Source organism: Vicugna pacos, chromosome 7 (genome assembly GCF_048564905.1).
Source record: "Vicugna pacos chromosome 7, VicPac4, whole genome shotgun sequence".
NCBI lineage: Eukaryota > Metazoa > Chordata > Mammalia > Artiodactyla > Camelidae > Vicugna > Vicugna pacos.
The window spans coordinates 21,074,027-21,102,014 of NC_132993.1; the positions used below are offsets into that span (position 1 = coordinate 21,074,027).

Consider the following 27,988-nt stretch of genomic DNA (forward strand, 5'->3'; position numbering starts at 1 on the left):
CATTCCAGACCTCCCCACAAAGACGGCCCAGCGGTCTGCCCCAGGTCCTTCCCCTTGGTCTGAGTCAGTCCCCCAGGGATCAAGCAGCCTGGCCTCTGCCTCCTGGGGCCTGGTTCAGTGTCAGCAGCCAGAGACAGCCAGCCACGGGGAGCCCACGCACAAGGAACAGCCAAGCCTCTGCGACAGGCCGCACTTTATTTGGAGTTTTCCACCTAAGCAGCTCCCAGCTGAGCCGCATGACATGTGCAAAAATCCCCCCAGAAAGCTGGGCCTCGCAGTGTGTAAAAAAGGCCCCCCATGGGGCAGAGCTGTGCAATCATAATAAAAAAAAAAAAGAGAGAAATCAGTCCCTCAGGAAGCCTGGCTGGGATCTAAATCTCCCAGAGCCAGGCCACGTGCCAAGGCTGCTGCTGCTGGTGTGGGGTCCGTTTTCTCCTCGGATTGTGCTCTCTTCCAAGTCCTTAACACTCTGGGGTTGTGGCTGCCAGAGGGGCTGGACGCAATCCTCAGTGGCAAGGAGGCCTGGCCAGCAGTGCAGTTGGAGGGTGACCTCTCTTACACACACAGACACCCCCAAACATGTGCTCCCCCACTGGCCTCAGCCCCACCAGAAAACGCAGGGTTTCCCTGGCCCCCCAACCCCCAGTCCACTCTCATGTCACGTTTGAGGCAAGGGACATGGCCCCGGGACAGACAAGGCCCTCCAACCCCAGGGCCCTGGTTGGGTGGGGGTCAGAGCCACTCAGTCCACCCCAGGGCAGGTGTTTGAGGTGTCTGATTCTGCGTGTGTGCATCTGGGTGTGGCCCTTTTGCGTGTGTGTATGTGTGTATGTGAGTGTGTTTGGCCAGAGGTGGGGGCCGAGGCTGGGGGAGGCACTTCTGGGATTCAGGGCACGTTGACTTTGAAGGGGCTTCCGGGAACACTTTCGTCGCCCCACTTGACGATGAGGATGTAGTCCCCTTTCTCCTTGACGGTGTAGGTGACGTTGTACACTCGGTTCCCCATGTGCTTCACGTACACCTCCTCACAGGGGGTCTTGGGCCCATGCACGCCCACCATCATCATGTTGGTGCCTGGAGAGGAGGGCAGTGAGGGACAGGCTCGCACCACAGCCCTTGGCCTCACGTTCTTGTGCATTTGCCCACCCCAGGAAACTGGCCCCTCTCCCCCAGTGGCTTGCCTGCTTTGCTGCAGTCCACGGTGAAGGAGTTCTTCTGGCCCACGAAGGCCTGGGACAGCCCGGGGCCCCGTGTCACCACCTTGCTGGCATCCGAGGAGAACTTGGGGATGGAGCTATAGCTGGAGCCCCGGCTTGAGGACGACTTGGTCACAGTCTCCACCAAAACCGTGGATGTTTCATGAAGGCTGTGGCCTCCAGACAGCCGGGGACCTGAGAGGCAAGAGTGGGGCGGCCACAAGCCAGGTCAGTGGCATACCCTTCCCTAGGTGAGCCCTCTGCCGACACTGACAGCCCCACGTTCCCTTCCTCTGCTGTAGCATCCTAGGAGTGGCCCCCCAATTCCTAACGAGCCAGGGAGGCAGGGCAGGCTTATCTTGAGGTCTGGGGCCTCGGATGGCTCCGCCCCCCCCTTCTGGGCTTTGTCTGGGACCCCAAGTCACAGGGTAGAGTCTTGCTTTAAAAAGGAACATGTATCCAACTAATCCTTCATGCAGCTTCCAAAAGGAATGCTGGCTAAATATTTACTGAGCTCTCTCTTCTTGGAAGCCAGAAGGGCAGAAAGCTAAGTGAAAGCTTGGGGAGCCACCGCAGGGAAAAGATTAGTTGAGTGATGGACAACAATAAAGAGGGAGGATTTGATTTTTGAAAAATGATCTACACGAGTCCATGTGGAGAATGTAGAGAATGGTGTGCTGTGTAAAGCCAGGCCCGCTTTATCCCTGGTAACCTGACCTTGATGTTTGGGGCAGATACGACATGGGTGTGACTGGCTACCGGAGTCAACCAGGACTTCCCCCCTCCAGGACACTCACCTGTGACTTTGGCCTTGAAGGGGCTGCCCACGATGTGCTGTGGGCCACCATACTTGATGGCAATGAGGTAGTTGCCAGGGGCCATGGGAGTGTAAGTGACCACGTGGCCCTCAGGACACTCCCGACAGTCCAGCTGCACCTTGGAGGGGCCGTCAATGGTGACAGACAAGGCCCCTGAGCCCGCGTTCAAGGTGTTGACGATGAACTCTGATGACACGCCTGGGACCAGAGGTAGCAAGGGTGTAGGCAGAAAGGGTTTGGGGCCCAGAGGTGGGTGGGCTGGAGCCCAGGCTCCCTGGAGCAGGCCTCTGTGAGGACTCAGAGCTCATCAGCACTGCCCCAGGACTGGGGGCTAAGCACCCCAATATCACCCCCTCCTCCCAGCCACTCACCTGTAGTGCCTCCCTCAAGCCCAGGACCGTAGGCTGACACCAAGCCTGGGTCTCCAGCCTGGCTCTGCTCCCCAACGCGGATCTTGAAGGGACTGCCAGGGATGTGGGCACCGTTGAACTTGACATCGATGGAGTGGACGCCATTCTCATGGGGGATGAAGCGGATGGTGTGCTTGTCTGTGGGGCAGAGATTGTTAGGTGAGCTTTTGTCCTTCCCCTCCCTTTCCAAGAAGGTCCTGGCCTGACAGGGACTGGGCTAGCTCACCACTGTCCAGCTCGGAGACGTAGCACTCCTCCACTGCACCCGAGGGCGTGTGCACCCTAGCATCGATCACACCCCGAGCACCGTTCAGCTGCACCGCAAAGGACGCCGGCTGGTTCACCTTGAGCCCCGTCTCCTGTAGAGGTCACAGAGGGTGCTCAGACTCCTGGGAGGGTCTGGAGCGCTCCTGTCTGCAAGCTGGCACTGCTTTCACCACATACCCAGCCTGGCTCCTGCCGCCTGGCCCAGCTCCCAGAGGCCCTCAGCAAGACTACAGTAGCGGTAGGGGGCTGGGTCTGTGACCCCAGCATCCACCTGCAGGAGGTGGGCCCACTGGCTGTTCTGGGCAGGTAGGGCACCAGAGATGACGTGCCCTGTCCTGGCTGAGGAGGTAAGACCCAGACATTGTAAAGCGGGCCCGATGACAAAGCTGCTAGAGCTGTGTGGACCTGATGAGGAAAGAGGAGAGTGGCCTGGACTGGCTAGCGGTGCTCAAGGGGGGAGGTGGGCCAATGGGGAGGCTGGGGGGGGTGGGGCACAGAGCCCAGCTCTAGAGTGGGGGTAGAGCTGGAGGAAGGAGAAACACAAGGGTTCTGATAAGACTACCCTGAGCCACAGCTGGAAGGGGCATGGAGCCCCCTGCTGTACAGATACTGGGAGAGAGGAGATGTCTGTCTTGACCTTTGAAGGTCACTGCTAAGTCCCTGGCCACATGGGCCTGCCATCCTCTACTCCTGCCCATCTCTCAGGGTGGCAGAGGGGCCCCATCCCTGGGCACACACCTGGAGGCTGGTGACGGTGAGACGGCGAGCATCATCTGAGAGGGAGGCCACGGGTACCACAAAGGGGCTGTCTGGGATGTGCTCATCGTTGAACTTGATGGAGACCTCATAGTCACCTGAGGAGGGAAAGCCAGTCAGCATAGGCCCCAGGATGCAATGGCAAGGCAGAGCCACCTCCACCCTCGCCTCTTCCAGGACAAGCTCCTGGAGACAGATGTGCATTCCCCGGGTGTGGGGTGAAGGTAGACAGCAGAGAAAGAGCAGCAGCCCAGGTGAAGAATCAGTTCAGTAGTCCCTTCTCCTGCCTGGTCAGTGAGCAAGAGGCCAGTCTAGAAGGTTATTCAGGCCCAGCTCCACTGTGGACACCCACCTGGTTCCTGGACAACATAGGAGACCCCACAGGAGCCATCTTTGCGGTCCTCAAATGCAATCTCCGCCTTGCTGGGCCCCTCCACAGCAATAGACAGGCCCCCGGCACCTGCTTCTCGAGTCCAGATGCTGAATTCGGCTGGAGACGGAAGCAGGACAGGGGCGGCTGTTCAGCACCATTGCCCATCCTGCCAGCTGCCCTGCCCCCATCCCCTGTCTCGGCTTCCTCCCCCTTACCTGGCACACCGGCCACCCCTCGCTCCAGCCCTGTGCCTCCAGCCCGCACCTTGTGGGCACCACCTTCACCCAGTGGCCCCACGGTGAACTGAAAGGGGCTGCCTGGCACATGCTGCCCGCGGTACTTGACAGTGACCGTGTGGGGCCCCATCTCCTGGGGCACAAAGCGCACACTGTATGCGCTGTCCTCCCCCTCCACGATCTCTGCAGCTTCTGTCTTGCCGGACGGGCTGGTCACCTGTGCGGTCATATCCTGAGAGCTGGCCTCACCTGCAGGGGGTGGGGTGTGTCAGGGTGACACTTGGGCTGCTCCTAGCCCCTTCTTCCCTCCTTAGTAAAACCCTCCCCTTGCCCCAAGGGATGGAAGGCCCAGCCTCCCCAGGAAGACCCTGGCCCTGCTCACCCTCCTGCTGGCGAGTGATGCTGCCAAAAGAGCCCAGGCGTTCTCGGCCCAGAAAGTCCCCGAAGACGGTGGGGAAGGGGTCTCCGCCAACCTGGGTGGACTCCTCCACCCGCACCTCACGCTTGGTCTCCCCGCCCCGTGTCTTGCTAATCTCTGTGCGCTCTGTGCGGGTATACGTGTGGCTGCTGCGGGTGAAGGTGCGTGTCAGGCGCTCCTGGGCAGACACCATCTGGAACCAGTTCCCTGTGGGACACACAGAGCCAGGGAAGGGGAGGGGAGGGAGAGGAGAAATGAGCCAGCAGGACAGAGACCCTGGGGGCAGGCTCGGGGCCCTCCCCATTGCCCCACCCTGCCCAGGCTCTTCCTGGCTCCCACCTGGGATCTTGAGGTTGAGGTCACAGGTGCTGCCGATGGTGGCGATAGAAGGCGCCTGCCTGCGCCGGGTGATGCTTTCCTTCATGCGGCCCTCACCGGTAACCTTCACCGTGAATGGGCTTCCTGTAGCAGGAGAAAGGGGTCTTAGATCCCTTGCCTCTAGCCTCCTGGCTTGTCTTACCCACCGCCTGGACTCTTACCCGGCACATGCTTGTCGGCAAACTTGATGTTGATGATGTAGGTGCCAGGTTCAGTGGGGCAGTAGGTGACTTTGCATGTGCCATCCTCCATATCCTCACAGTTGATGTCCACCTTGCTAGGGCCTTCAATACTCAGCCCCAGGCCCCCATAACCTACCGGGAAGCAAAGGACACATCTCCCTCAGTCCCTACTGCCATTCTGCTCTCCCCTCCCCAAACTGCAGGCTCCATCCAGAATGGGCACCCCAGGTCTATCATAACCACTAACAAAAGATGGCTCAGCAGGAGGAGAAGGGGCAAGCAAGGCACTGACCCAGATGGTCAGGGAGAGGCAGTCTTGGAAATTCCCTAGGGCAGGCTTCTTGGGTGCCAGTGAGTGAGACAGAAACTCACGACAGCTGAGCTTTCTCTTAAATGTGAGAGAAGTGACATGGGGCCCACTTTCTTCATTGGGCCCCAGAATATGAATCTCAGCAGAGACTGGGCCAGGAAGTTCAGGGAGGAGGGTATGGCCAAGGGGCATGGGGCAGGAAAGAAGGACTAGTCCTCATTAGAGGCACCAGCTGAAATGAGGGGTCTCTGGGACAAGAAGCACCTGCATTACGAGTGTCCACGATGAACTCCGCCACCTGGAACGTGTGTCCCTCAGACAGGCCCTTGCCCCAGACCCGCACCTTGCTAGCGTCCCCGATCTCAGACGGCCCCACCAGGATCTTGAAGGGGCTATTGGTGACGTGCTTGCCGCTCTTGCGCACGCTCACCACATGCTCCCCAACCTCCTTGGGGGTGAAGGAGATGCCTGTGGAGAAGAGGGGTCAGGCATGGAGCCCTGGGCCTGGCGGCGTCCCTTCCCGGCTCCCCCCAGGCCCCTCCCGTGGCCCCATGCTCACCAATGTGCCGGTTGGGCAGGCGCTTCAGCAGGCAGGGCTCCTCATTGCCCGATGGGGCACGGATGCTGGCAGTCAGCTGGCTCAGGTCACTCTCGGTGATCTTCAGTGACACATCCGTGGAGGTGCCCACGTTCAGCTGTGAAGTCCTCATCGAGTCATCGCCTGGGGGAGAGTTGGCATGTCAGGCAGTGTGACTCCAGGCAGGCCCTGCCTTCATGGAGCTCAGGAGACCTCCTGGCAGATCCTGCTGGACTCAGCAGAGACTGGGGGCCACTCACAGGCACAGAGAAACTGGGGAGAGGGCAATCTTCATTCACATTTAGCTGCCAAATGTGGGCCCAGCACCCTAGTCCCCCTGAATCGGTTAAATCCCTAATTTACACAAATTTCAATCTTAAGTCACGTGATTTTATGGAGACAAAACACTAGACTGGACTAGACAACACAGACCCTTTACTAGCTGTGTGGCTCTGATCAAGTTGCTTAGCCTCTCTGAGCCTACTGGTTTCCTCAGCTATCAAAGGGAATTAACAATACTCTAACTTGAAAGCCTCAACAAGATATGTTTCAGAGCTGGGGCAGGGGAGGTGGGGGTGGGGGTGGCTGAATGTTTCTCACCTGCTGTAGAGAATAGGATTACATCCTTACATTCATCCAGAAATGAACTCTTCCACCTCAAGGGGGCCCTACCCTAATGCCTGGTGACTTGAACACACCAGGCTTGTACATCCTTGTGTGCTGGGGATGGGGGGTGTCATAGGCTGTGGGTACCCACATGTCCACCCACCTGTGATCTTGGCTGTGAAGGGGCTCCCCGGGATGTGCTTGTCATCAAAGCGCACGATGATGCTATAGTCTCCAGGCGCCGTGGGCAGGTAGGATACAGTGCAGGTGCCATCCTTGTTGTCCTTGCAGGTGATCTCTGCCTTGGACGGGCCCTCCACGGCCAAGGACAGACCCCCTGTAGGTGGAAGTGGGGCTGAGATCAGAGGTCCTGATCAGCTACCCCTCCCCCTCACAGCCCCTGTCTGCAGCTCCCTCACCTTCCCCAGCATCCTTGGTGACAATGGTAAAGGTGGCCGGCTTGTTGACCATGCCATGGCTCAGGCCTGGCCCATAGGCACTGACATGGCGGCTGTTGATGGCATCCACGTAGAACTGCAAGGGGCTTCCTGGGGGTGGATGGAAAAAGGGGGCTGGGTCAGTAAGGACAGGGACTGCCTGAACCCGCCTCAGCCCACCCCGCACCTTCCCACAGTCTCCCTGCTGAGCCCTACATCTCTGCCGTAGGGGCCTGACTGGTGGAAGTCTGCCTCCCACCAGGATACCAGCCTCCCCAGGGCTTCCTGTGGTGTCTGCATACAGCAGGTGCTCAATAAATATTTTTTGACAGAAGGCAGGCAAAGATGAAGTCACAGTGGGGCTCCTCTCAGCCCAACCAAGCCCAGCCCAGCCCAGCCGCCAACTCACCAGGGATGTGGTTGCCGTCATACTTGATCCCCATGTGGTGCAGGCCTTTCTCAGTGGGTGCGTACCTCACTGTGATGGTGCCATCCTTGTTGTCGGTGATGTTGGGCCGGGCCGTCTTCCCGGAGGGCATCCGCACCTCCCCTGGAAGGCAGACACAGTTATGTGGGGGACCTCAGTTTCTCCTACCTCAACCCCCTTGCTGTCCCAGGCCCCTACTCCTGTGTGGTTGTGCCTCCACCCCAGAGGTCCGGCACCAGGTGACAACCTGGAGCATCAGGACAAACCCCAAGCTGGGAGACAGAAGGCGTAAGTCTGAGTTCCAGCTCTGCCCACATTGCTGTGTGATCCTGGGTAGCTCACACCCCCTTTCTGGGCCCCAGCTTTCATCTCAGACACAAGGAGCTGGGCCTGAATGCAGGTGTCCTCCCTTTGACTCCTCAGGGCCCCAGGGCAGTACCTGTGAGCTCCCCTTTCTGCACGGTGAAGGGGATGACCAGGTTGAAGGGTCTCAGCATGGACTCCATTGGCTCCACAGGCACCACTGGCTCCTCGGTGGCCTGTGGCAGGTGAGAGGGAACAGTCACTGGCTGGAGAAGGCCTGGGAGCTTGGCCTGAGCCATGACTGAAGGCAGAGAAAATGAGGAAAGAACAAGATGGTTAATGTTGAAACTGGAAAGCAGGAGAGGCGCATCTGCTGCGGGAGAAGTGCTGTGCCCAGCTCGGGGGTCTGTCTCCCCAGCCTGACTCCCGCCTGCTCCCCAAGACGGCCCCCAAACCATGCCCCAGCCCTGGCTGCTGAAGAAGAGAAGGAAGAAGTGGAGGGAGAGGAGGAGGAGGGCGAGGTCTGGCCCAGGTGGGAGGTGGCAGTACCCAGTGTGTGGGGTAGGCGCTGGGCCGGTGCAGCTGCAGCACATCAGAGGGTTCCTCCACGTGGGGCATGGGGTCACACGCCTGGGAGGCAAGGCACGGAGAGCACAGGATGTGGCAGGCCAGTATTCACCAGCTCTAGTGACCAGGAGCTGACTCAGAATGGCCCAGGGACCCGAAATCCTGGGTTGCCCATGGGGCAGGATGGGTATCTTGGGTGCTTTACCCTCTGGAGGGCTTCATTGTCCTGCAGGGCCACCTTGGAGAGCTGTACAGGAACAGTGGGCTCAAGGGTCAGAGAGGAATATGGCAAATTCCACCAGAGAGGGCTGACCGACTGCCAGAGGGGCCAGAGGCAGGGCTGTGCTCACCTCCCAGGTTGGGAGGCTACTGGGAAAGCAAAGGCTCAACTCTGGAGCACTCTGGGACCAGAAGCCATCAGACATGGCGACAGGTCCTGGATTCCTTGCTATTGCTAGTAAGGCTGGCCCCCCCACCCCCTCCAGCCACCATCTAGTCCTGCTGCGGCCGCGGAGCTTACCAGCACGTGGAAGGGGCTGTTGGGGATGTGCTCGCCTCCGAAGCGGATGGTGATGACGTACTTGCCCGGCTCAGGTGCAGTGTAGTAGATGTCGAAGGTACCATCGTGGTTCTCAACCACATCCACGTCGAGCTCTGCCCCATCCGGGGTGGACACTGTGCACGTCACCTTCCCCTTGCCTGCTGCCTTGGCGTCCACTGTGATCACTGTCTCCTCCCCAATCTGGATGCGGGGGCCCAGGCAGGCACCTGCCACACAGAAGCAACCGGTCATGGGTTCTGTAGGGGCCCTAGGCCCAGCCCCACTCAGTTCCCAGCTGCCTCCACCACCTCAGCCCACAGCAAGAAGAGAAGGGGCACTCACCCAGGCCGTGACCTCCAATGGACACTGGAAACAGAGAAGAATGTGAGACCATGAAACACTCAGGAGAGGGTGGGGGGCAAGGGATGGGTAAGGGCAGGGGAGGTGGGAGAGGGGACTGGGGCAGGGGAGGCGGAGTGGGTGCCCACCTGTGACGAGGCACTTGCTGGCGTCCCCAGTGGGCAGGGCATGGATGCGGAAGGGCGAGTAGGGGATCTCGTCACCACCGTACTTGATGGTGATGGTGTACCGGCCACTCATGTCTGGCAGATAGGACACGGTGTATGTGCCATCCCCGTTGTCTCGGATGTTGGCCTTCTTGGGCTTACCCTCGGGGTCCTGGGGGAGAAGCAGAGGTCAAGGCCGGTCTGTGCCCAGAGCCTGACCAGGGAGGTGGGCAGCACATGGACTTACCAGGATCTGGACAGTGAGCAAGCCCTCCCCAGCATCCCGGGCATCGATGGTGAACTCCACAGGCAGGCTGGCAGGGATGCCAGCGGCATTGAGGCCGGGGCCGCTGGCCCGCACCTTGCTGGCATCATGGGCTGGAAGCACCTTAATCTTGAAGGGGCTTGAGGGGTAAAAGGATAGTTAGTTGGCTGAGGGTCGGGGGGAGGCAGAGTCTTGTCTCATTTTGGGCCTGGAGTCCTTCCCACATTCATGAGAAGGGGAGATGACTCCTGAGTAGGGAGGAGGGACCAGGTCACAGCCTGAGTCATGGGGGAGGGTCATTTGGGTGTGCCCCCAACCGAAGCCTGAGCATTTCTTCTCCATTCTCCAGGCAGATGCTGTGGTTTGTTTAAAGTGGAGGGTGCAGGAGGCTGCCCTCTCCCACCTGTTTGCAGCTACATGGTGGGGGGAAAGCCCAGCCAGAGGAGGGTCCCTGAGGCTGTGCTGCCTCCAGGTTGGAAAAGACAGGCAGGGGGCCCTGAGAAAGAGTGGGAGGGGGCAGCAGAGACCAGATGAAGCCAAGACAAGTGGGAGGAGTGTTCCCAGGGCCCCACAGTGGCCCTGCAGGTGTGGCCTTGGTAGGAGCTCCCCAGAGCTCAGCACAGCACAGGAGCCCAAAGCTGGTCCTCACCTGCGTGGCACCTCCTGGTCAGCATACTTGACGGCTACTGTGTAGGGCCCATCAGTGGCTGGGGTGTAGTGGACAGTGTGGGTGCCATCTCCATTGTCACGCACCTCCACAGGCTCAGCCACACCTGGGCAAGGGAGCAGGGTCAGCAAAGCCTCCTGGCACCCTGTCCCATCTCTCTCCGCCCTGCCCATACATTCTCATACCTGTGGGGCCCAGCACGGCCACCTGCAGGGGGGCCCGGCCAGCTTGGCTGCAGTCTACCGTGAAGGTCTGGGGTACTCGGGCCCTGACACCAGCCCCCAGCCCCGGGCCCGAGCATTTGACCTTCCCAGGGTCCACCACATCCTTCACCGGCACCCGGAACGGGCTCCCTGCAAGGAGAGAGACGTCAGCCCCTACCCACCTGCCTGGGAGGGGCTCCCTGACACTGAGGAACCAGGAGGAGGAGGCCTTCCATGCCTTTAAAATGCCCCAGGGAGGCCAGACCAAATGTGCAAACGCTTAGGAACTTGCTAAGAAAATGTAAACAAGGAGAAATAAACTTGGCTGCAGACCAAGGCTGTGCAAATCCACTTACTTAGGTCACAAGCCTGGAAGGCCTTTCTAAATTAATAGAATGTTAAAAGTGGAATATTTGTAAAAGAAAATACATTTTTGACAGTGTAAAATTAGATAAGGGGGGAAAATGTCCAATTTCAGCAGGCCCAAGTTATGCAATAATTGAAGGCATGACCCCTACCCTGCCCCCACCCCTGAGCAGCTTATCCCTGCAGGAGAGCAGGGGGGTTCCTTGCTTTGTAAACAGTGAGAGCGAGAGGGTGTGAAAGGTGGCCCAGACTGTGTCTGAGAGACCAAACTCACAAGGTCTCGCGCTCCAGGCAAGGGGCCAGGACAGCAGTGCTGAGCTTCTGGGAATGAACTGCACCCACCGCCCTGCCTCTTGGCCATGACCGTGCCTGCCTGCTCAGCATTCTCTCTGCTGGCTGGACTGGTGGCCATCCTGCTCTGGGGATGAGTCTCCACACCCAACTTCCCTTCCAGTTTCCCTATCAGTGAGCTGGCCTCCTACTGCCCTCCCCAGCCCCACCCGCTCTCTGCACACCTGGGATGGGGCGGCCCCCAAAGGTGATGTTGACGTCGTAGTCTCCGGGGGTGAAGGGGATGTACTCCACGGTGCAGCTGCCGTCCTTGTTGTCCTTGCAGGACATCTTGGCTTCTGAGGGGCCCTCAATGGCCAGTCCTAGGCCCCCAGTGCCAGCTCCCCTACAAGAGGACCCCTCTGTCAGCCTCACTAGGACCACTGAGTGGAGATGAAGGAGCAGCTGAATAGGAGCTGAGGGCCAGGCTTAGAAGGGACCAGCTACAGGGGCTGCGACACTAGGGGAGGTTTGCACCCTTGATGGGGGATGGGCTGAGGATGAGGCACACGCAGACAGACAAAGGGGGAGGGCAAGTGGTTGGGATCAGGATGGCCACAGCTTCAGGGTCAAGGTTAGGAAAGGGAGAGATACCTGGTCTCCACAGTGAAGCGGTTGGCCTTGTTGACCAAGCCACCCTCTAGGCCAGGCCCAAAGGCCCGGACGCGAGTTGGGTCACAGCCCTCGGTCACGCCCACTCGGAATGGGCTCTTGGGCACAGCTACATCATCATACAACACCTCCACCAAATGCACGCCTAGAACCCGACCACAGGGTGCAAGTCAGGATGTGCACGGCCCCCTCCACCCCGCCCCCCTGAAAATGCTGAGATCAGATCCCCACTGTCCCCACTCAGCCCAGTCCCTCACCCTCTTCATAGGCTGTATACTGCACTCGGTAGGTGCCATCCCCATTGTCTGTCACATAGGTGTCTGTCTTAGCACCCGAGGGGTTGAGCACGCGAGCTGTCACATGGTTCCCACCCGTGGCAGTGAGGGATCTTGCATCCACAGTGAACTCAGTGGTCACCTCACGCAGGACACCTGGGTGCCAGGAGACAAGAGCTCAGTGTGGGTTTGGGGCAGCCTTCACACAGCTGCTCACCTCATCCCTCCCTTCCCAGCTCCCAGGTGGCTCCTCCTCTCCTCCTGTATTTCCCAGTCTGAGACCAGCCATCCTCTCAGGCCTGTGAGCTCCAGGCCCTGCCACCCACAGCCCCTGCCTCAGCTCCCTTCCCCACATGGTGACATTCTGTTCATGTAAGTCTCCCTACCAGGCTCTGGGCCCCTTGAGGGCAGGTATGGGTCTTACATCTTGCGCCCCCTGCCTCCATGCCCAGCCCAGGGTCTGGTCCCCAACAGATGATAACTCACATTCACTGAACTGAGCTGAACTGTGTCCTGAATCCTGTCACCCACTACCCCACAGCTTTCCCTCTGCACTATGGAGAGCAAGGTTCTTAGCTTTTTCAGATCATGGACCCCTTAAGCTGACGAAGGTAGAGGATCTCCCCAGCAAAATGCCCATGGGCAGATGCAGTTCTGCCACAAGACCAGAGGCAAAGCTCCATGTCCTTCCCTTGGCTTTGGCTCCTCTGGGGTGTCTGAGCTCTAAGGACTCCAGGGCTGCCCCAAAGCCCCCCGTTCACCTCACACTGCCCCCCAACGCCTTCAGCACTGCTTCCCGCCCTCCCTGACTGGCGCCATGACAGGCTCCTGGCTCCTCCTCCATCACTCACCATGTGGCTCCACACCAGGCCCTGAGACCTTGACCCCACTGGTGTCAACAGCGGGCTGCACGTGGACACGGGTGGGGAATTTGGGTACGGGGTGCCCGCCATACTTGATGGTAATGGTGTAGGTGCCAGGGAAGGCGGGGCTGTAGGTGATGTGGTAGGTGCCGTCAGCATTGTTGTGGATCAGCACCTCGGCCTTGACCCCGGCGTCCGACAGGATCTCGATGGTCAGCTCAGCCTCACCCGCCTCCGAGCAGTCCACAGTGAAGGTGGCAGCCTCGCCGGCCTTGCCACGCTCCAGGCCTGGCCCACTGGCCCGCACCTTGCTTGGGTCGAACACGGGCCGGATGGTAGCCTTGAAGGGCGAGCCGGGGATGTGGGCTTCGGCAAACAGGATGTTGATGGTGTACTCGCCCGGCTCCGTGGGCAGGTAGCTGACAGCACATGAGCCATCACCGTTGTCCTGGCACTCAATCTTGGCCTCGCAGGGGCCCTCCACGGTCAGCCCCAGACCACCTGTGCCCGCCCCCTTGGTGTCAATGGAGAAGGGCGCTGGTGTGCCTACCAGCCCGCCCTTGAGACCAGGGCCGTAAGCACAGACCTAGAGGAAGGAGCAGGTGTGTGGGTTACCTACACCTGGCCTCTCCCATGCCCAGCCTTCATGGCTCCCTGTGAAAGCTAAGCACTTTCAACTGTAGCAGCTACTACAGACTGAATCCTTATAACAATTCCACGTGAGGAAATGGAGGCAAAGAAATTGAATAATTTGTCCCAGTTGGTGGACCTGAGATTGAAGTCAGGCTCTTAATAACTCAGCTGTCTCAAAGGCAGGTCCTGAAGTGGGGGACTGCCTCGGCCCCGGGTCCTTGGCTGTGCTCCCTCCAGGACATAAGGCCCTCTGGTCTCTGCCCCTATGACTTATTCATCTTTCCTACAAGCCCCCAATTCCCAGCTCCCACCAGCCCCCGTCTCCTCACCTTGGAGGGGTCAGGAGGTAAGACACCCTCCACAGTGAAGGGGCTGCCAGGCACCGGGTGACCATCATAGGTGATGTCCACCTTGTAGGGCCCCTCCTCAGGGGGCATGTAACGCACAGCCTGGGTGTCGGCTCCACCCCCAGGTTCCAGTTTGCAGGGGATGGGTCGTCGGGAGGGTGAGGTCATCCGCACGTCCAGCTGGCCCTGACCACCAGCCCCTCGTGTGTTCACAGAGAATGCCTGTTCTTGCCCCACAGCGACCTCTGTGTAGAGAGCAAGGGACACAGTGAGCAGAGACTCCAGCCCACCCCAGCCAACACCCCTCACTCTCAGGTCAGCTCTTGCCCTCACTTACTGCTGTTGAGGCCTTGAACTTTGACTTTGCTAAGGTCCAGCGGGGGTGCCACATTCACCACAAAGGGGCTCTTGGGGACAGGATCTCCACCATAGGTCACTGTCACTGCCATGTTGCCCTATTGGATACAACAGGTCAGAATTGGGTGGCTTAGAAACAGCCTGGCAACATGCCCTTGGCCGATGTGGGCCTGAGGCACAGAGATCCACAGCAAGAGAGGATGGGAGGCAGGAAAGAGGCCAGAATCCAGAACTGGCCCTATGAGCCTGGAGGAAGGAGACCTAGGACGCCAGCCAGGATGAGTAGGGCAAGGGAGGGGGTGGGCACACCTGCTGGACGGCCGTGTACTTGACAGTGTAGGAGTAGTCATGGTTGTCGATGATTTCAAAGTCCCGCACAGCCTCGCCCTTGGCGGCCCCAGCAAAGTGCACGTCCAGCTTGGCCTTGCCAGCTCCCTTGGTCAGCACCGTGAAGTGAGTGGGTTTCCCAACTTCCACACCTGGGGAGCCCACACCAAGATGGTGGTGAGGGACTGGCGGCCAATTACTCCTAATCCCAGCTCGGCCCAGCCCCTTCCCAGACACCAACCTGTCCGGTTCAGCCCAGGGCCCTCAGCCTTGACTTTGCTGGCGTCATGGGATGGGTCCACCTTGATATGGAAGGGGCTGGCGGGGATCTCCTGGAGGGAGAAAAGGCTTGGTCAGGGTGGACATGAGCAGTCTCTGAGGTATACTGACTGCCCACAGGAAGTGCTCAATGGCTGTGGAACTGTTCCCAAAGGACAGCCTCTCAAGTTGCTGGCTGAGTCTAGGGGGTGCTGCCACCAATGACAACTAAAAGCCAGGTGTAGGGTACCTGGTTGGCAAACAGCACCATGATGGTGTAGCGGCCGGCCCCTGGGGGTGTGTACTTGACTGTGAAGGTGTCATTGTCATTCTTGATGATGTCAAAGTCGATGTCAGCCTCTGCAGGACCCACCACACCGGGGGCGCACTTGATGCCAATGCTCACATCGCCTGAAGGGAGGCAGGCAAGAGGCCATGAGTGTGGGCCTCAACAACCTCCTGCACTCTGCACCTCTGCCTTGAAATAGGCAGAGGTACTGGCTCCTCCCAGCCAGACCCCGCCCTGGCCCCGCCCCACTCCCTCCCCACCTCCAGGCCCACCTTGCCCTGCCTCGCTGCAGTCCACAGTGAAGTAGGTGGGCTCATTAGCCTTGAGGCCTGTCTTCTCCACGCCTGGGCCATAGACTTTCACCCGCTCGGGGTGACTGCCCTCTCCCACGTTTACCTGTGGGGAGGAGATGACGCTCAGCACAGTGCCCCTCCATCAAGTCCCATCCCCTCCCCCAGCACTACCAGCGCCGGCCTTAGTAGGACCAATCTTAGCCTCTTCGCTGGGGCCTTGAGGTGGGGGTGCCATGACAGGGCTCACGGACAGCCAACATCTCCCGCGTGGGGCTCCGCCCTCCCTCTGGGGCCCCGGCAGTGGGTACAGTACAAGACGCAGAGGACGTACCCGGAAGGGGCTCTTGGGTACGTTGACACCTCCCCAGGAGATGATGATGGTGTGCTTAATGGGCTTGGTGGGCACATAGGAGCAGCGGAAGGTGCCATCGCCATTGGGGATGACTTTGATGTCGATAGGGCAGCCGTCTGCGTCCTGTGGGCATCACCCAAAGCAAGGTTCTTAGAACGCTCCGGCCTCCTCAGAGCACTGGCGCCCTCTGCTGGCCGACACACTCACAGGCCTCGCCCCTGCCACAGACCTCAGACCACAAGCCTAGTGCCACGAGCTCTGGTGGCCAGGGAGCACCCTGGAAGCCAGGAGATGGGGCTCTAGGCCATCTGTGTGGCCTGTTCTCTCCCAACCTAGGTCTCTGAAATATGTTGTCAGGGGAGAAGCTCAGCTAAATCAACGTTCCTAAAATTGAATAATGAGCCGTTTAAAGAAGAATCATCCTCTTGGACCCAAGAATACATTCATTAACCTCTAGGGATCAATGGACAACAGTTTGAGAAATTCACCTGGGAAACCAATCTCTTACTCAATCAAATCATCTTTTAATTAAAAATTGTCACTATACAAATACATTTTTGGTAAAATGTTTTTAAGATTATCATTAGGAAGAAAACACAAAACTTTAAATTCTCCATAGTTATTATGGATCCATGAGACTCAGTCCTGTGATGCCTGGATGCCCCTTTCTCTAACCTGCCCCATCCTCCCAGGGTCCCTGCTACAGCAGTGAGGGGCAGCGAGTTCAGGCAACACACTACCTGGGCATAGAGCTTCAGGTCTCCCTTGCCAGCTGCACGGGCATCAATGGTGAACTCTGCTGGCTTGTCCACGATGCAGCCAGTGGGCTCCAGGCCAGGCCCAAAGGCCTTCACCTGTGCAGGAGCAAGAGAAGAGGGCTGGGTTGGGTACTGGAGGAGAGCCATTCACCTTGTCCCGGGCCCACGGGCAGAAGCGGGGACCACACCTTGTCTGGGAAGCAGTCGGGTGGCGCTGGCTGGATGTGAGCAATGAAGGGTGAGTCACGGATGTCCTCATCGTCGCAAATGACATGCACAGCGTACTCCCCTGGCTCTGTGGGCCAGTACCGCACATCGCAGGAGCCATCTCCCTTGTCATCACACTCAATCTTGGCCTGCGAAGGCCCCTCAATGGAGAAGCCTAGGTGTGAGGTGGGGAGGGTTAGAGGGCACAAGAGGCAATTTGGACCCTCAGGCAGGTCCCCCATCACTCCCCTCCCCAGCATCACCACCCTGGTCACCCCTATGTCCCATCTCCCCATCTCATCTCAGACTCGCCAGAATTCCTGCCTCCTGTTCCCCAGTCACTTCCCAGTGTCCCTCCATCACACCACTCCTCAGCACGCCCACCTGCTGCCATCCAGCCACTTACCCAGTGTTCCCACCTCGGTGCCAATGGCCTCCACCACAAAGTCAGCTGATTTTCCCACCTGGCCAGTTTCCAAACCGGGACCCCAGGCCCGTACCTTCTGCACTCCTGCCTCTGGGCTCACCTGTACCTCAAAGGGGCTGAGGAAAGAGGGAGCTGGTGTCAATGCTGGGCGGTGCCCCCATCAGAGGTACTCCTCCTCCCTTCCCTCAGAGTCCCAGGCAGTCCGCCTCCCTCCTCCCACCCTATGAGGGCCCAAACAGGAAGGCACAGGGGTTGCATGGTGCTTACCTGCGGGGAATCGCATAGCCGCCCCACGTGATGGTCACCACGTACTTCCCGGGCACCACGGGGTAGTACTCACACTCGAACACACCATCCCCAGCCTCCCGCACCTTCACTGGCTCCTCTGTGCCCTCTGAGGAGATGTGGGGAGTAGGGGTATCAATGGCCTGTGAGTCCCAGCTCCTCGATCCCCTTGGGATCCAGAACCCTGGGGACCCAGGCCCAGCCTGAGGGCAGTGTTGCTAGTAGGCAGTGCTGAAAGTCCAGGCAGGGACCACGCGTCATCCCCATGCATAACACCCTGGGGTAGCCATAGGGCAGAGAGCAACATTTACAGCTTGCAGACAGTGAGACCGAGGCAGATATAAGACAATGTGCACCTTTGTGTCTCTTTTAGAGCCCCAACAGGGGTACGTGGTGCTGGCTGTCACTGCCCTCAGGGAGTTAAACCACTGGCCGAATCTTCTCCCTGCACCCTGACCCTCACTGGCCCTGGGCCCTGCCACTCACTTGGTCCTTTGACTGTGACCTTGAGTTCCCCGCTGCCAGCACCCTTGGTGAACACCTTGAAGTCAGCCACCTCTTTGACACGTACACCCTTGGGCTGCAGGCCCCGCCCAGAGGCACGGCAGGCATTGGGGTTACAGGCTGGGAGGAAGAGAAGAGGCGGGGTTGGGGGCACTGAGGGGCCCTAGACAGATCCTCAGCCTCCCACCATTTGTCCCCCACCTCCCTGTGCACAGTCCTCCCGACACCCACAGACACAGGCCATGGCCTCATGCAACCCTCCCCTGGGCTCCCTGGTGCCCCGGACACCACTGGGAGCCATGCTAGGCAGGGGGCCGGCCACAGCGCCCCTAGCCCCCCTCATCAGGCTGGCTATAAGAAACCCTTCCCGCTGGGCTTCTCAGAGTCAGTGTCGCCTGGGACAAAGGCATGGCAGAGCCTGGGCAGAGACTTGAGCAGAGACACAGGGAAGGGCGCCTTACCCACCCCAAGGCCATCCACCTAGAACCATCTGAGCCTTCTCAGAGCTACCACAGCAGCTTTGGGAATGACATGCCACAAAACACTCAGCAACATCATGGAACGAGAGGTATTCATATAACAAGAAGCCTGCCACAGATCACAGGCAATGCATGGGAGTCAGCCTGCCACAGAACACTGCCAGTGGCAATGAACCCAGACTTTGCTACTGAACACAGGCCAAAGAACAGTGATCTCAACCTGCCACGGAACACATAAAATGGCATGGAACTTAAGGGTGCCACCAAACAGGCAACGACATATAATCCAGGCCTGCCACAGAACAGACAATGGCACGGAACTGAGATCTTCATCACAGAACTCATCAGGCAAGTGGCAAGAAACGAGATCTGCCACAGAACATAAGCAAAGGCATGGAACCTGGGGCCTGTCACAGAATGCCACGGAAGGGGGCAACTCCACACCGCTCGGGCCATGCCACACAGCACAGGTGAGACCAGTCAGCTATGGCCATGCCTGGCCCCGCCTCCGCTGGCGTGTACTAACGTGGTGCCACTCTCCTGGCCTGGTGGACGATGGGCACAGAGGGGGCGAGAGGCGGCAAGGGCTCTGAGTGGTAGAGAGAGAACCGAGTGGGGGGAGTCACCACCTGAGGGCCTGCCCTACAGGGGCTCACCGTCCCTTTTCCCTCGCCCTTTCATGGTGGCGCTTGTCTGGTATCCTTCTCTGAGGCCTCCTGACCCTTCTCAGGGACGGGATGGACAGATGATCTCTCAAGAGCCCCACCCCTTGGCTCTTCCTTCTGCCCATTTTAAGCCTTCAGATGGCTCCCCTCAACCAACCCCTGGATTTAGTGCTTCATTTCCTATGAATCCTCAGACTCAGAATTTGGTGGAAATGCTCTCTGCGTCCTGGCCTCAGCGAGGGAGATGGTAAGGATGGGTGAAGGGCCTTTACCTTCTGCCACATGGACGGGGAAAGGACTGCGGGTGATGGGGGCACCAGCGAAGGCCACATGCACCGTGTGGGGCCCCTCCATCACAGGCCTGTATGTGCAGCGGAACGTGCTGTCGCCTTTGTCCTCCAGGGCCACCTCCACTGTGTCCCGCCGGCCCTGCGGGTCCACGATCACCACAGCAACATCACCAGTGCCAGCCCCTGTCACGACAATGGCGATTAGCCCCCATTCTGGACATGCACAGATGTTCAGGGATCCCTCCCCCAAGACCACCCCTCTCTGGCTGGGACCCTGCCCCAGTCCCCCACGCACACCCTCCCCATGCTGTGAGGGGCTGCCCGCCTGAAACCTCCTAGGACCCTTCCTCACCTGCTGTGTAGATGTCAAAGTAGGTGGGTTTGTTGGCCACGTTGCCCACAGGCTCCAGGCCAGGACCACGGGCTGACACCTTGTTGGCATCCCCCAGGGCCATGCCCACATTCACCTCAAAGGGGCTGCGTTCGATGTTCTGGCCAGCAAAGAGCACGGTCACCTGGGGGTCAAGGGCCAGAGATTAGCTAGAGGAGAGGAGCTAGAGGAGAGCAGCTCTGAGAGGGGGTGGAGGAGCAGAGCAGAGCCAAGGTGGGTGGGAGGTGGGTGGCCGGTGCACGGCCAGGATGTGAATGGAATGGGGAGGTCAGGGGAGGTCCTGCAGGGAGATACCTTGTGCAAGCCGGCGACCTTGGGCACATAGGAGACAGCGTAGGTGCGGTTCTTGTCGTTGTTGGGAACCACTTTGGCCTATTGGGAACGGAAAAGACTGGCAATCACAGTGGCTGTAGCCCCTCCTGACCCCACAGCACCTGGAGGCCCAAACGGTAAGCACCCCGCCCCTGTCCCCAGCACAGTGGGTGACTCTGGCAGCCATCACCAGGCCAATGCTATTGTTGGCCTGTGGACTCTTGTCCCATCCCACGCTAATCCCCCTCGTCCCAGAGGCCTCTCCATACCTCCTCAGTGTGGCCCTCGGGATCCTCGATGTAGACCAGCACCTCGCCCACACCAGCATCCACCGTCTGCACGGTGAAGTGTGCGGGCTGCAGCACAGTGTTGCCCTGGGGCTCGATGCCTGAGGGGCAGAAAGTGGAGACAGATAACTTAGGGAGATCCTTCCAAGCCTGTGCCCAGCTGTCTGGGGCGGACTGCCAGGGGCTCAGCACATACCAGGCCCATAGGCAATGGCCTTCTTGGGGTTCAGCTGCTTGGAGCGAACAGGGGCACCAGGTTTGAGTTTGGCCTTGGGGAACTGGGACAGGTAGGTCATGACAGAATGCTCATCCACATTGGGGTCCACAATCTCCTCGGGGGCAATCACCTGCCACAGGGAGGAAGGGAGTTACAAGGTGCCCTCCTTACCCAGCAACCTCGGTTCTCCCCACATCCTGACCGGATATCCCTACAGACCCAACTCCATCCTTGGCCCTCTGGCCCCTAGACTCTCCCACTGCCTGATCCGTCAGCGTACCTGGGGCACCCCGAGCCAGTCGTCCGCCTGCTGCATGGCCTCCCGGGCGTTCTCCACAGGCTGGTTGGGGTCCCAGGCCTCCCAGTCAGGGCAGAGGCCTGGAGAGATGGCAGAGGGAGGCAATGATTAGGGGAAAGTGGTCAGCCAGAATACAGAGCATTTGCTGGCCCAAGACTGTCACAGGCTGTGAGTTCACGCTCCCTCCCACACAGCTCTGGGGCCCTGACCAGCCAGGTTTCTGCTGACCCTCTATGCTGTAGCCCATCAGCTGGGATGCCCATCGCTGTTTAGAGGAACGGCAGCCCTCCCGAGCACCAACAATGAGGCCTTTCTGTCCCAGCTGACGCAGCCTGGCACCAGCCCTGCCAGCCAGCCTCCTGCCTGCCCAGGCCCCAGCACTGATCCTGAACACCACACCCCTATAAGGGCACCCCTGGCAGATCTCTCCTGCCTCATTCCAGCTGCCTCTGGGGTGGGCAGTCCCTGTCCGGCACAAGTCCCTGACCCATCTCCTGGAAGGTCTTCTCCCAGCTGCCCTGAAGCCCTAGATCTCCAAGCATTTCGCACATCAGCCTTGGGGCATGACTCTCTCTCCTTCCTAACTGCCCATTTGGGGAAACAAAGGCATTGAAGGGCCTATTGGGAGAGGATGGGTTCTTCTTTCTGGTCACCCAGAACCCAGCCCTTCTAATGGGAGGAATGCTGAGGTCACTCCTGGGAAGGCTTAATGCTAGGTTACTGGGTACTTGGTCCAAGCCAGAGCTGGAGAGGAGGGCAATGCTAACTGGTGGGGAGTGGACCAGCTCAAAGGCTGGAATCCATGACTGGCCAGAACAGCTGAGCTCACTGCTGGCAGTCGCATCAGCGTGGGCAATGGCTCAGCAGCTGGGAATGCTTCCCAGGCAGCCGGACGGTGCCCCCGCCTCCCACCCCCTGCTCCCGGGCTGACCCCAGGCTGGGGGAGGATTCCCCCAAGGGGCCATGGCTCCCTAGAGGCAGAGGGGAAGAGAAGACCTATCTTCCCAGGAGAGGAGGGTCAGAAAGGGAGTAACACATGGGGTAGGGCTCTAGTCCGTGATGCTTGTCTTCTTGTGGGCCCTGAGCTGCCCCCACCTGACTAGGCCGGGGCCTACACTGACTGAGGGTAGGGCTGGGTCACCTGCCACTGGGCAGGGTCACACCAGCCTCAGCCCACATCATCCTGGGTCTCATCCCCTTCTCAAAGCTGTGCTAGGGTCTCATAAAGAGGAGCCTCTGTGGGTCTAAGTCCTGGCCTTCTTTCTACAAGTCCCACCGCATTTCCTCTCTCCCGGCTGAGCAGAAATGGCATCCTTATAGCAAACTAGGAAGTTCACAGAGCAGGGAGTCGAGGTCTTGGGCTCTGGTTCAGTGCAGCCTCAGATAAGCTGTGTGATCTTGGACAAGTCACAGGCCTTCTCCAGACCTCAGTGACCTTGTCTGTAAAATCTTCTGCTATTGCAGGAATTGGCAACTCATCAGGGAGGGCCTAACTCTGGCAGTGGTTCCCAGCTGGACCAGGGGGTCCTGATCCCCCAGCCCTGAGACACTCATTCTGACAAACACAAGCCTCGGCACCACCAGTTCAGCTCAGCTCTCCCTCCAGGGTCAGGGGTCCATGGAGTGCTGCTGTCCTACTCACCGGGGGCACAGTTGTCCACCAGGGCGCCCAGCGCTTTGCCGTCCTGCCAGTCACGGTTAAAGTTGGTGATGGGCAACTGGGGCACCTTGTTCTGGATCCAGCCGAGCAGACGCTGCTTGGGGGTCTGCTTGCGGGCATCCTCATCATCCTCATCCTCCCACATCGGCATGGAGATGGAGTAGTGCAGGATCAGTGTCCAGATCAGGCCTAGGATCAGCTTCAGGTTCCCATCCACGATGGCCTTGCTGTCTGCAGAGCAGAGGGGACAAGCTGGGCTCGGGAGGGCTTGGGAGGGCCCGGGACTCTCTCCCGGCACAGTGCCCTCTCCCCTGCCCAGCTCCTGAGGCTGCTGCTAGTGCTGGGGTCAGGCCTCCTTCTGGAACCTACCCCTTCTCTGCCCACCAAATTCTCTCCCTCCTGCGAAGCCTGGCCCAGAGACCCAGCCCTTGACAAATCCCCCCTTCTCCCTTCAGAAGGCTGTTTCCCAATGTGTTCCTATGGCAAGTAATTTCACCTATAGCACTGCACTTATCAGGCTACAGGTATCCATGCAATTATGCGAGACTATAAGCCTCTTGGGGTCAGACACTGTTGTTTTGTTTCCTTTCATTTTTTAACACTTTGATTTGAGGTATGCTTGACATACAACAAACTGTACATATTAGAAAGTACAATTGGATACTTTTTTTTTTTTTGAGTCTGTATGTACCCAGAAAGCCATCGTCACAAATCAAGATAATAAATGTTTCTGTCTCTCCCCAAAGTTTTCTTTCCTTTGTGACCTGTTCCTCCTGTCCCTTCTTGTCCATCCTTCCCAGGCAATAACTGATCTACTCTTAGTCACTACAGATTAGTTTGCATTCTCTAGAGTTCTACATGAATAGAATCATACAGTATGTATTCTTTTTAGGTCTGGCTTCTTCCCTTCTAGATAGTATTTTATCTTTCTATACTCAGAGTCTAGAACTTAGTAGAATTTCAATAAGTACTGGTTGAAAGAACGAATATTTTAAAACCTGAAGTTGGAGAGAAGTAGAACCAACCTGGTTCCAGCCAGATTCTACTCTGAACACTATAAAAGGCTTTTGGAACTAAGTTCTGGGAGGAGGGAGGGGGTATAGTGCATGTTCTGTTAAGGCCTGAAAACCATGCTTTCAAATGACAGGGGCGGCTAGTGAGATTTCACAAGAGCTGGAGGAGTGTTATCCATGTGGACTCAAGTCTCAGAAGCTGAGACTCTCAATTCATCCCCTCCTTTGAGGAAGACTATGGACCAGAACTGGTACCCCACGGTTTTGGGGGCCTAGTTCTCCTTTAATAGCCAGAGAGAAATATCCAGGAACTGCAGGTGGCATAGAGTATAGATCATTGGAAACCAGCTTATTTGTAAAAGACAATGCTGGCCTGAAATCCATCAGCTTCCCTGAGCACTGCTTTTAGGAGGCTGGGAAGGGGTGGAAGACAGCCTTGTTTATTGGTGTTGCCTGAGAGATGGGAAGGGTGGGGCTGGAAGTGCCCCCTTCCACATCTTTTCCTGCCTGCCCCTAGATCTTGGGAGATAACCTTAGGAGAGTGAAGGCCTGGGGGAACCCCAGTATTCCACCCCCCACCCCCGACCTGCTTCAGGAGGGGAATCTCAGTCTCTCTGTCCCTCTGGCTTTGGGCCCTGGCCCCCATGGCTCCCCCACCCTTTCACTGATTCATCCTTCCTTCCCTAGCAGCTCCCCAGGCCCGCCCCTTCTCCCCCTGGCTCCACTGCAGCACAATGGTTTGGCAGCTTGCAGATTCCATGACACACTCAATCCCAGCCTCCCGGTGCTTTGGTGCATTCTCTCTCAAATACACACAGGCCCACAACACTTTCACACAGTCTTGACACCCAGGGCCTCACAGCCTCTCACAACCCTGACAGCCTCCAAAGCTGGTGCTCACACACCCAGATGCTTCTTACAAACTGGAGCCAGATCCCTGGGAGGGAGGTCTTGAGGCTGCTGGCACTGGGGGTTGGGAGGGGGGTCATTCATATTTGCTGCAGGGAGAGGTTTCTCCCCAGCAACTGGCCCTGGGCCAGACAGCAAGTGGTCCTGGTCAGCAGGAGAGGGGTGGATCCAGAGTCCCACTCTGGGAGCAGTGACCATCCTCTCCCTCCTCCCCCTCGGAGGCCAGGCAGAAAAGGGGAGTTCTGCTCAAGCCAGGCTTCATCCTTTGCACCCTACTGGGGATACCACCAAAAGGGTGGGAGGAGTCTGAGAGCCAGTCCCTGAGGCCACCCCAGGCCTCAAAGAGGAGGGGGAGGAGAGAGGGCCCAGTGAGGGAGGTGCCGGGACAGCTGCTGCCCCCTCCAGCCCCTCCCTCGGCGGTTGGCTCAAGGAGAAGGAATAGCAACTGGGGAACAGCTGCGGGACAGAGCTGCCTCATAGGCCTCTTTGTTCGGAGGGGCTGAGGGGGTGGTGGGGGTAAGGGCACACAGCTCCTTCCACCCAGGCTGAGAACTGGACCTCCTTCAGGGGGACTGCTCAGCTACCACCCCACTCCTAGAAAGGGAAGTGGGGAGTCTCTGACCTCCTCCCAGGTGCCCAGATGCTCAATTTCAATCCTAAGAGAATGCCCAGGAGGCCACCCCGACAGCCCCTTCCCACCACTAAGTGGGCAGAAGGAACTAGAGGAAGCAGGATGCCCACCTGGCAGCGAACCCTTTACAATCACCTCGGGATTGGGCAGCCCCTGCCCCCTCCCTTCCAGCCTCAGCCTTGGGCCCAGCAGCTGAATTGCTGACAGCTTATCTCACTCGGTGGCAGCGGCAGAGTGAGCCACTTGGCCCAAATGGGGAACAGTTCCCTTCTCCTCAAAAGGAACATAATGGAGGGTTCCCTCCAGCCCCGCAAACCAGTTTTTGCTTCTTCCCCCTCTCCTCCGAGCCGGCCTCTCCACATACAGTTGAGCCAAGGGGGCCGGAGCCAGGCACCACCATGGGGGAGGAGAGAGGTGTGCTCAGGAAGGATGAGGCCTGGAGAGGGGCTGAGCGCCCCCGCAGCAGGGAGGAGAGGGGAAGGCTGAGCCATTTCCTATAAAGTCTCTGTGAGGCCCCAGGCCCTCCCCTTGAGACCCCATATGGGACAGTCAATCCTGTCGGTCAAATCTCAGCTGCTGAGGGATGAAGGCCCCAGGGATAACTCCTCTCTGACCCCCGCCCCCCGAACCACACCCGCTCTCAAGCAGCCCTCAGCCCCACTACACACACCAGGGCCCCCTCCCCCACCCCCTGTCCTCAGGCTTGTCCTTCTGGAAAGCTCAGAGACATCTGCTGTGTCACGGAGGCAGGGCTATTTCCAGGCCAGAGCGGGTTGGGGGGGGCAGTTTTGGGGCAGGAGGGGGTAAGGCCTAGAGAGGGGACTGGACAGGGCAAAGGGCCCCAGACTGACCTCAGCAGCTAATTCAGGAGGCCTAGAGATACCCTAAGGGAGAGTGGGGTTGGACAGACATTCAATTATCTGAAGAAGTCTCTGGGGCATCCTGGTGGGGCACCTGACCCCCTGTGAAACTCCCTTCCAGGGGCCTCGGAGTGCATCTACGCTCCCCCTCACCACGCTCTTTCTTGCAAATCATAGCAGGGCTCTTAAGAGCTCACCACAGGGGTAGGGGGTCTTCCCCAGGTCTCCAGCCTGCGGGGATGACTGCAGGCCTGTGAGGGGAGTGCCAGCCCCTCTCCTCTCAGAGTCCACCCTAGGCTCCCCAGCTCCCAAGCCTAAAGTGCCTCCCCACCCCCACCCAGCACTGACACACCTTCCAAATCTGGTTACACTCAATGACTTCCTCCCTTCTCTAGGCCTTCCCTCCCTCCTCTCAGCCCAGACCATTAGCTGCAGCCAATCCGGGTTTAGAAGGTGGGCTGAGGCCGGGCATGGACAGGAGGGAGCCCCCTCCCCCGCTGGCTGAAGCCGGTAGAGGACAGGCAGGGGTTAAGGCTCCCTGCGCTCGCTCAGGACCTTTTTAGGTTTCCGAAGCTGGGCTCTACAGGCTCTGGCCCCTGGGCCTGAACCCAGCTGCCGAGCACATGCCTGCGGGGGCCCCAGGCCCCGCGCCCGCCCGGTCACCAGCTCTCCCTCTGAGCCCTGTGATCGGGCAGTGGTTGGGACCTGCCTTCTGCTCCTCCTTCCCGTTGGAAGTGCCGGGAGGCTGGGAAGCCATTTGCTTTGTTTAGGGGGAGGTGCCCCCAGGAATCAATAATAGGCATTGGCCCTGTCCTCTCAAACAAGGGCTGGGGTTGCGGATGGCGGGAAAGGGGAAGATGAGTAGAGGCGGGTTGGTGGGAGTGTGCGGGGGAGACTGAAGCTGGAGGATTAAGAAACGGACTGGTCTGGACTCTCCCGGACCTCTTTGGGATGCCGGCCGTCCAGAGGGGTGTGAAGGCAGAGCCCGAGGGGTCTGCATCGGCAGGCGAGAGCCGGGCTGGGGTTCTCTCCCGGTGCCGTGGCGCTCTCTGCCCTTTCGGCTTCCCGCGCGCCCACCCAACACCTGAGTCCCCTGTCCCCATGGGTCAGCCCCGCCGCGGAGCACTACCCCTCCACACCCGCACTGACCGATGGACACGAGCTTGATGTGCTCGCGCTCAAGGAACTCGAGGGCCACAGACACATTCTCCAGCTTCATCTGGCGGAAGTTGGGGCGCGGGTGAAACTTGCGGTACATGCGCTTCTGGCTGAGGACCTCGAGCAGCGCGATGAGGCGCAGCCCGTCGCTGAGGTCGCGCTGTAGGTCGGTCAGGCGCTTGCCCACGCACTTGAGGTGCTCGTTGCACCACCGCGTGAAAGTGTTCTGTTGGATCTTCTTCCATGGCGCGTCCTCCGCCAGGTCCTTCTCCGTGGACGGCATGTCGTCCGCTTCGTCGCCCAGACCGAGGCCCGGGGCCTCGGAGTAGCCGCTGTTGTTCATCATGCTGGCGCGGGCTGGGGCGGGGGCTGTGCTGCCGTCTGGGCTCGGGCTGGGGGCGCTCTGGGCTCGGGCTGGGGGCGCTGTCGGGGCGCTGTCGGGACTCGCGGCTCTGCGCTGCGCGGCTCTCAACTTCTCTCGCGCCTCTGGCGGGACTCGGCGGGCCTCCTTGGCTCTTCAGCCGCGCTCTCTCTCTCTCTGTCTTTCTCCCTCCGGGGGCGGAGCGGTGCTCGGGAAGTGCGGGCCGGGCTGGGGCGGGGGGTTTAAGAAGCCCCTGGGCCGCGTCCCCCCCGCCGCGCCCGCGGCCCCCGGGTCCACGTCAGAGCGCCGGCCTCCCAGGAATGCCGCCTGGCCCGCGGGTGGGGGCCGCGCCGACCCGGCCGGCCCCGCCTCCCTCCCTCCCCTCCCCCACGTGGCCGGCGGGCGGGAGGGGGCCCTCTCCCGTGGCCGGGGTCTGCGGCCCCGCGGGCTTGGGACCCAGGGCCGGCGCGCTGGAGAGGTGGATAGTGGAACTGAAAAGTGAGGCGGGGTGAGGGCTCCCAACCAGAACTA

The 27,988-nt window shown here is 59.3% G+C and overlaps 1 protein-coding gene across 2 annotated transcripts; it reads right to left on the reverse strand.

Annotated features, from left to right (window-relative positions):
• Positions 1 to 178: 178 nt before the first annotated feature.
• On the reverse strand, positions 179 to 27,781 carry FLNC (filamin C). Of its 2 annotated transcripts, XM_072964521.1 has the most exons (48): positions 27,088 to 27,781; positions 22,508 to 22,756; positions 20,848 to 20,945; positions 20,547 to 20,697; positions 20,333 to 20,451; positions 20,046 to 20,123; positions 19,713 to 19,875; positions 19,343 to 19,543; positions 17,909 to 18,046; positions 17,405 to 17,531; positions 17,117 to 17,253; positions 16,692 to 16,885; positions 16,486 to 16,599; positions 15,725 to 15,868; positions 15,373 to 15,496; positions 15,062 to 15,222; positions 14,795 to 14,885; positions 14,536 to 14,705; positions 14,207 to 14,324; positions 13,852 to 14,114; positions 12,878 to 13,475; positions 12,009 to 12,182; positions 11,734 to 11,896; positions 11,325 to 11,485; positions 10,426 to 10,593; positions 10,223 to 10,346; positions 9,556 to 9,712; positions 9,291 to 9,480; positions 9,145 to 9,168; positions 8,782 to 9,029; positions 8,244 to 8,324; positions 7,831 to 7,930; positions 7,374 to 7,514; positions 6,947 to 7,075; positions 6,691 to 6,864; positions 5,904 to 6,065; positions 5,609 to 5,812; positions 5,014 to 5,166; positions 4,814 to 4,936; positions 4,439 to 4,681; positions 4,036 to 4,305; positions 3,800 to 3,937; positions 3,430 to 3,545; positions 2,651 to 2,783; positions 2,386 to 2,562; positions 1,994 to 2,212; positions 1,182 to 1,391; positions 179 to 1,074 (listed from the first exon to the last, which is right to left on the reverse strand). In XM_072964521.1, the coding sequence occupies exons 1-48, from the start codon at positions 27,440 to 27,442 to the stop codon at positions 887 to 889; spliced, it is 8,163 nt and encodes a 2,720-aa protein (XP_072820622.1). In that variant the 5' UTR covers positions 27,443 to 27,781; the 3' UTR covers positions 179 to 886. The 2 variants fall into 2 exon arrangements, with proteins under 2 accessions (XP_072820622.1, XP_072820623.1); XM_072964522.1 differs by lacking the exon at positions 8,244 to 8,324.
• Positions 27,782 to 27,988: the final 207 nt, after the last annotated feature.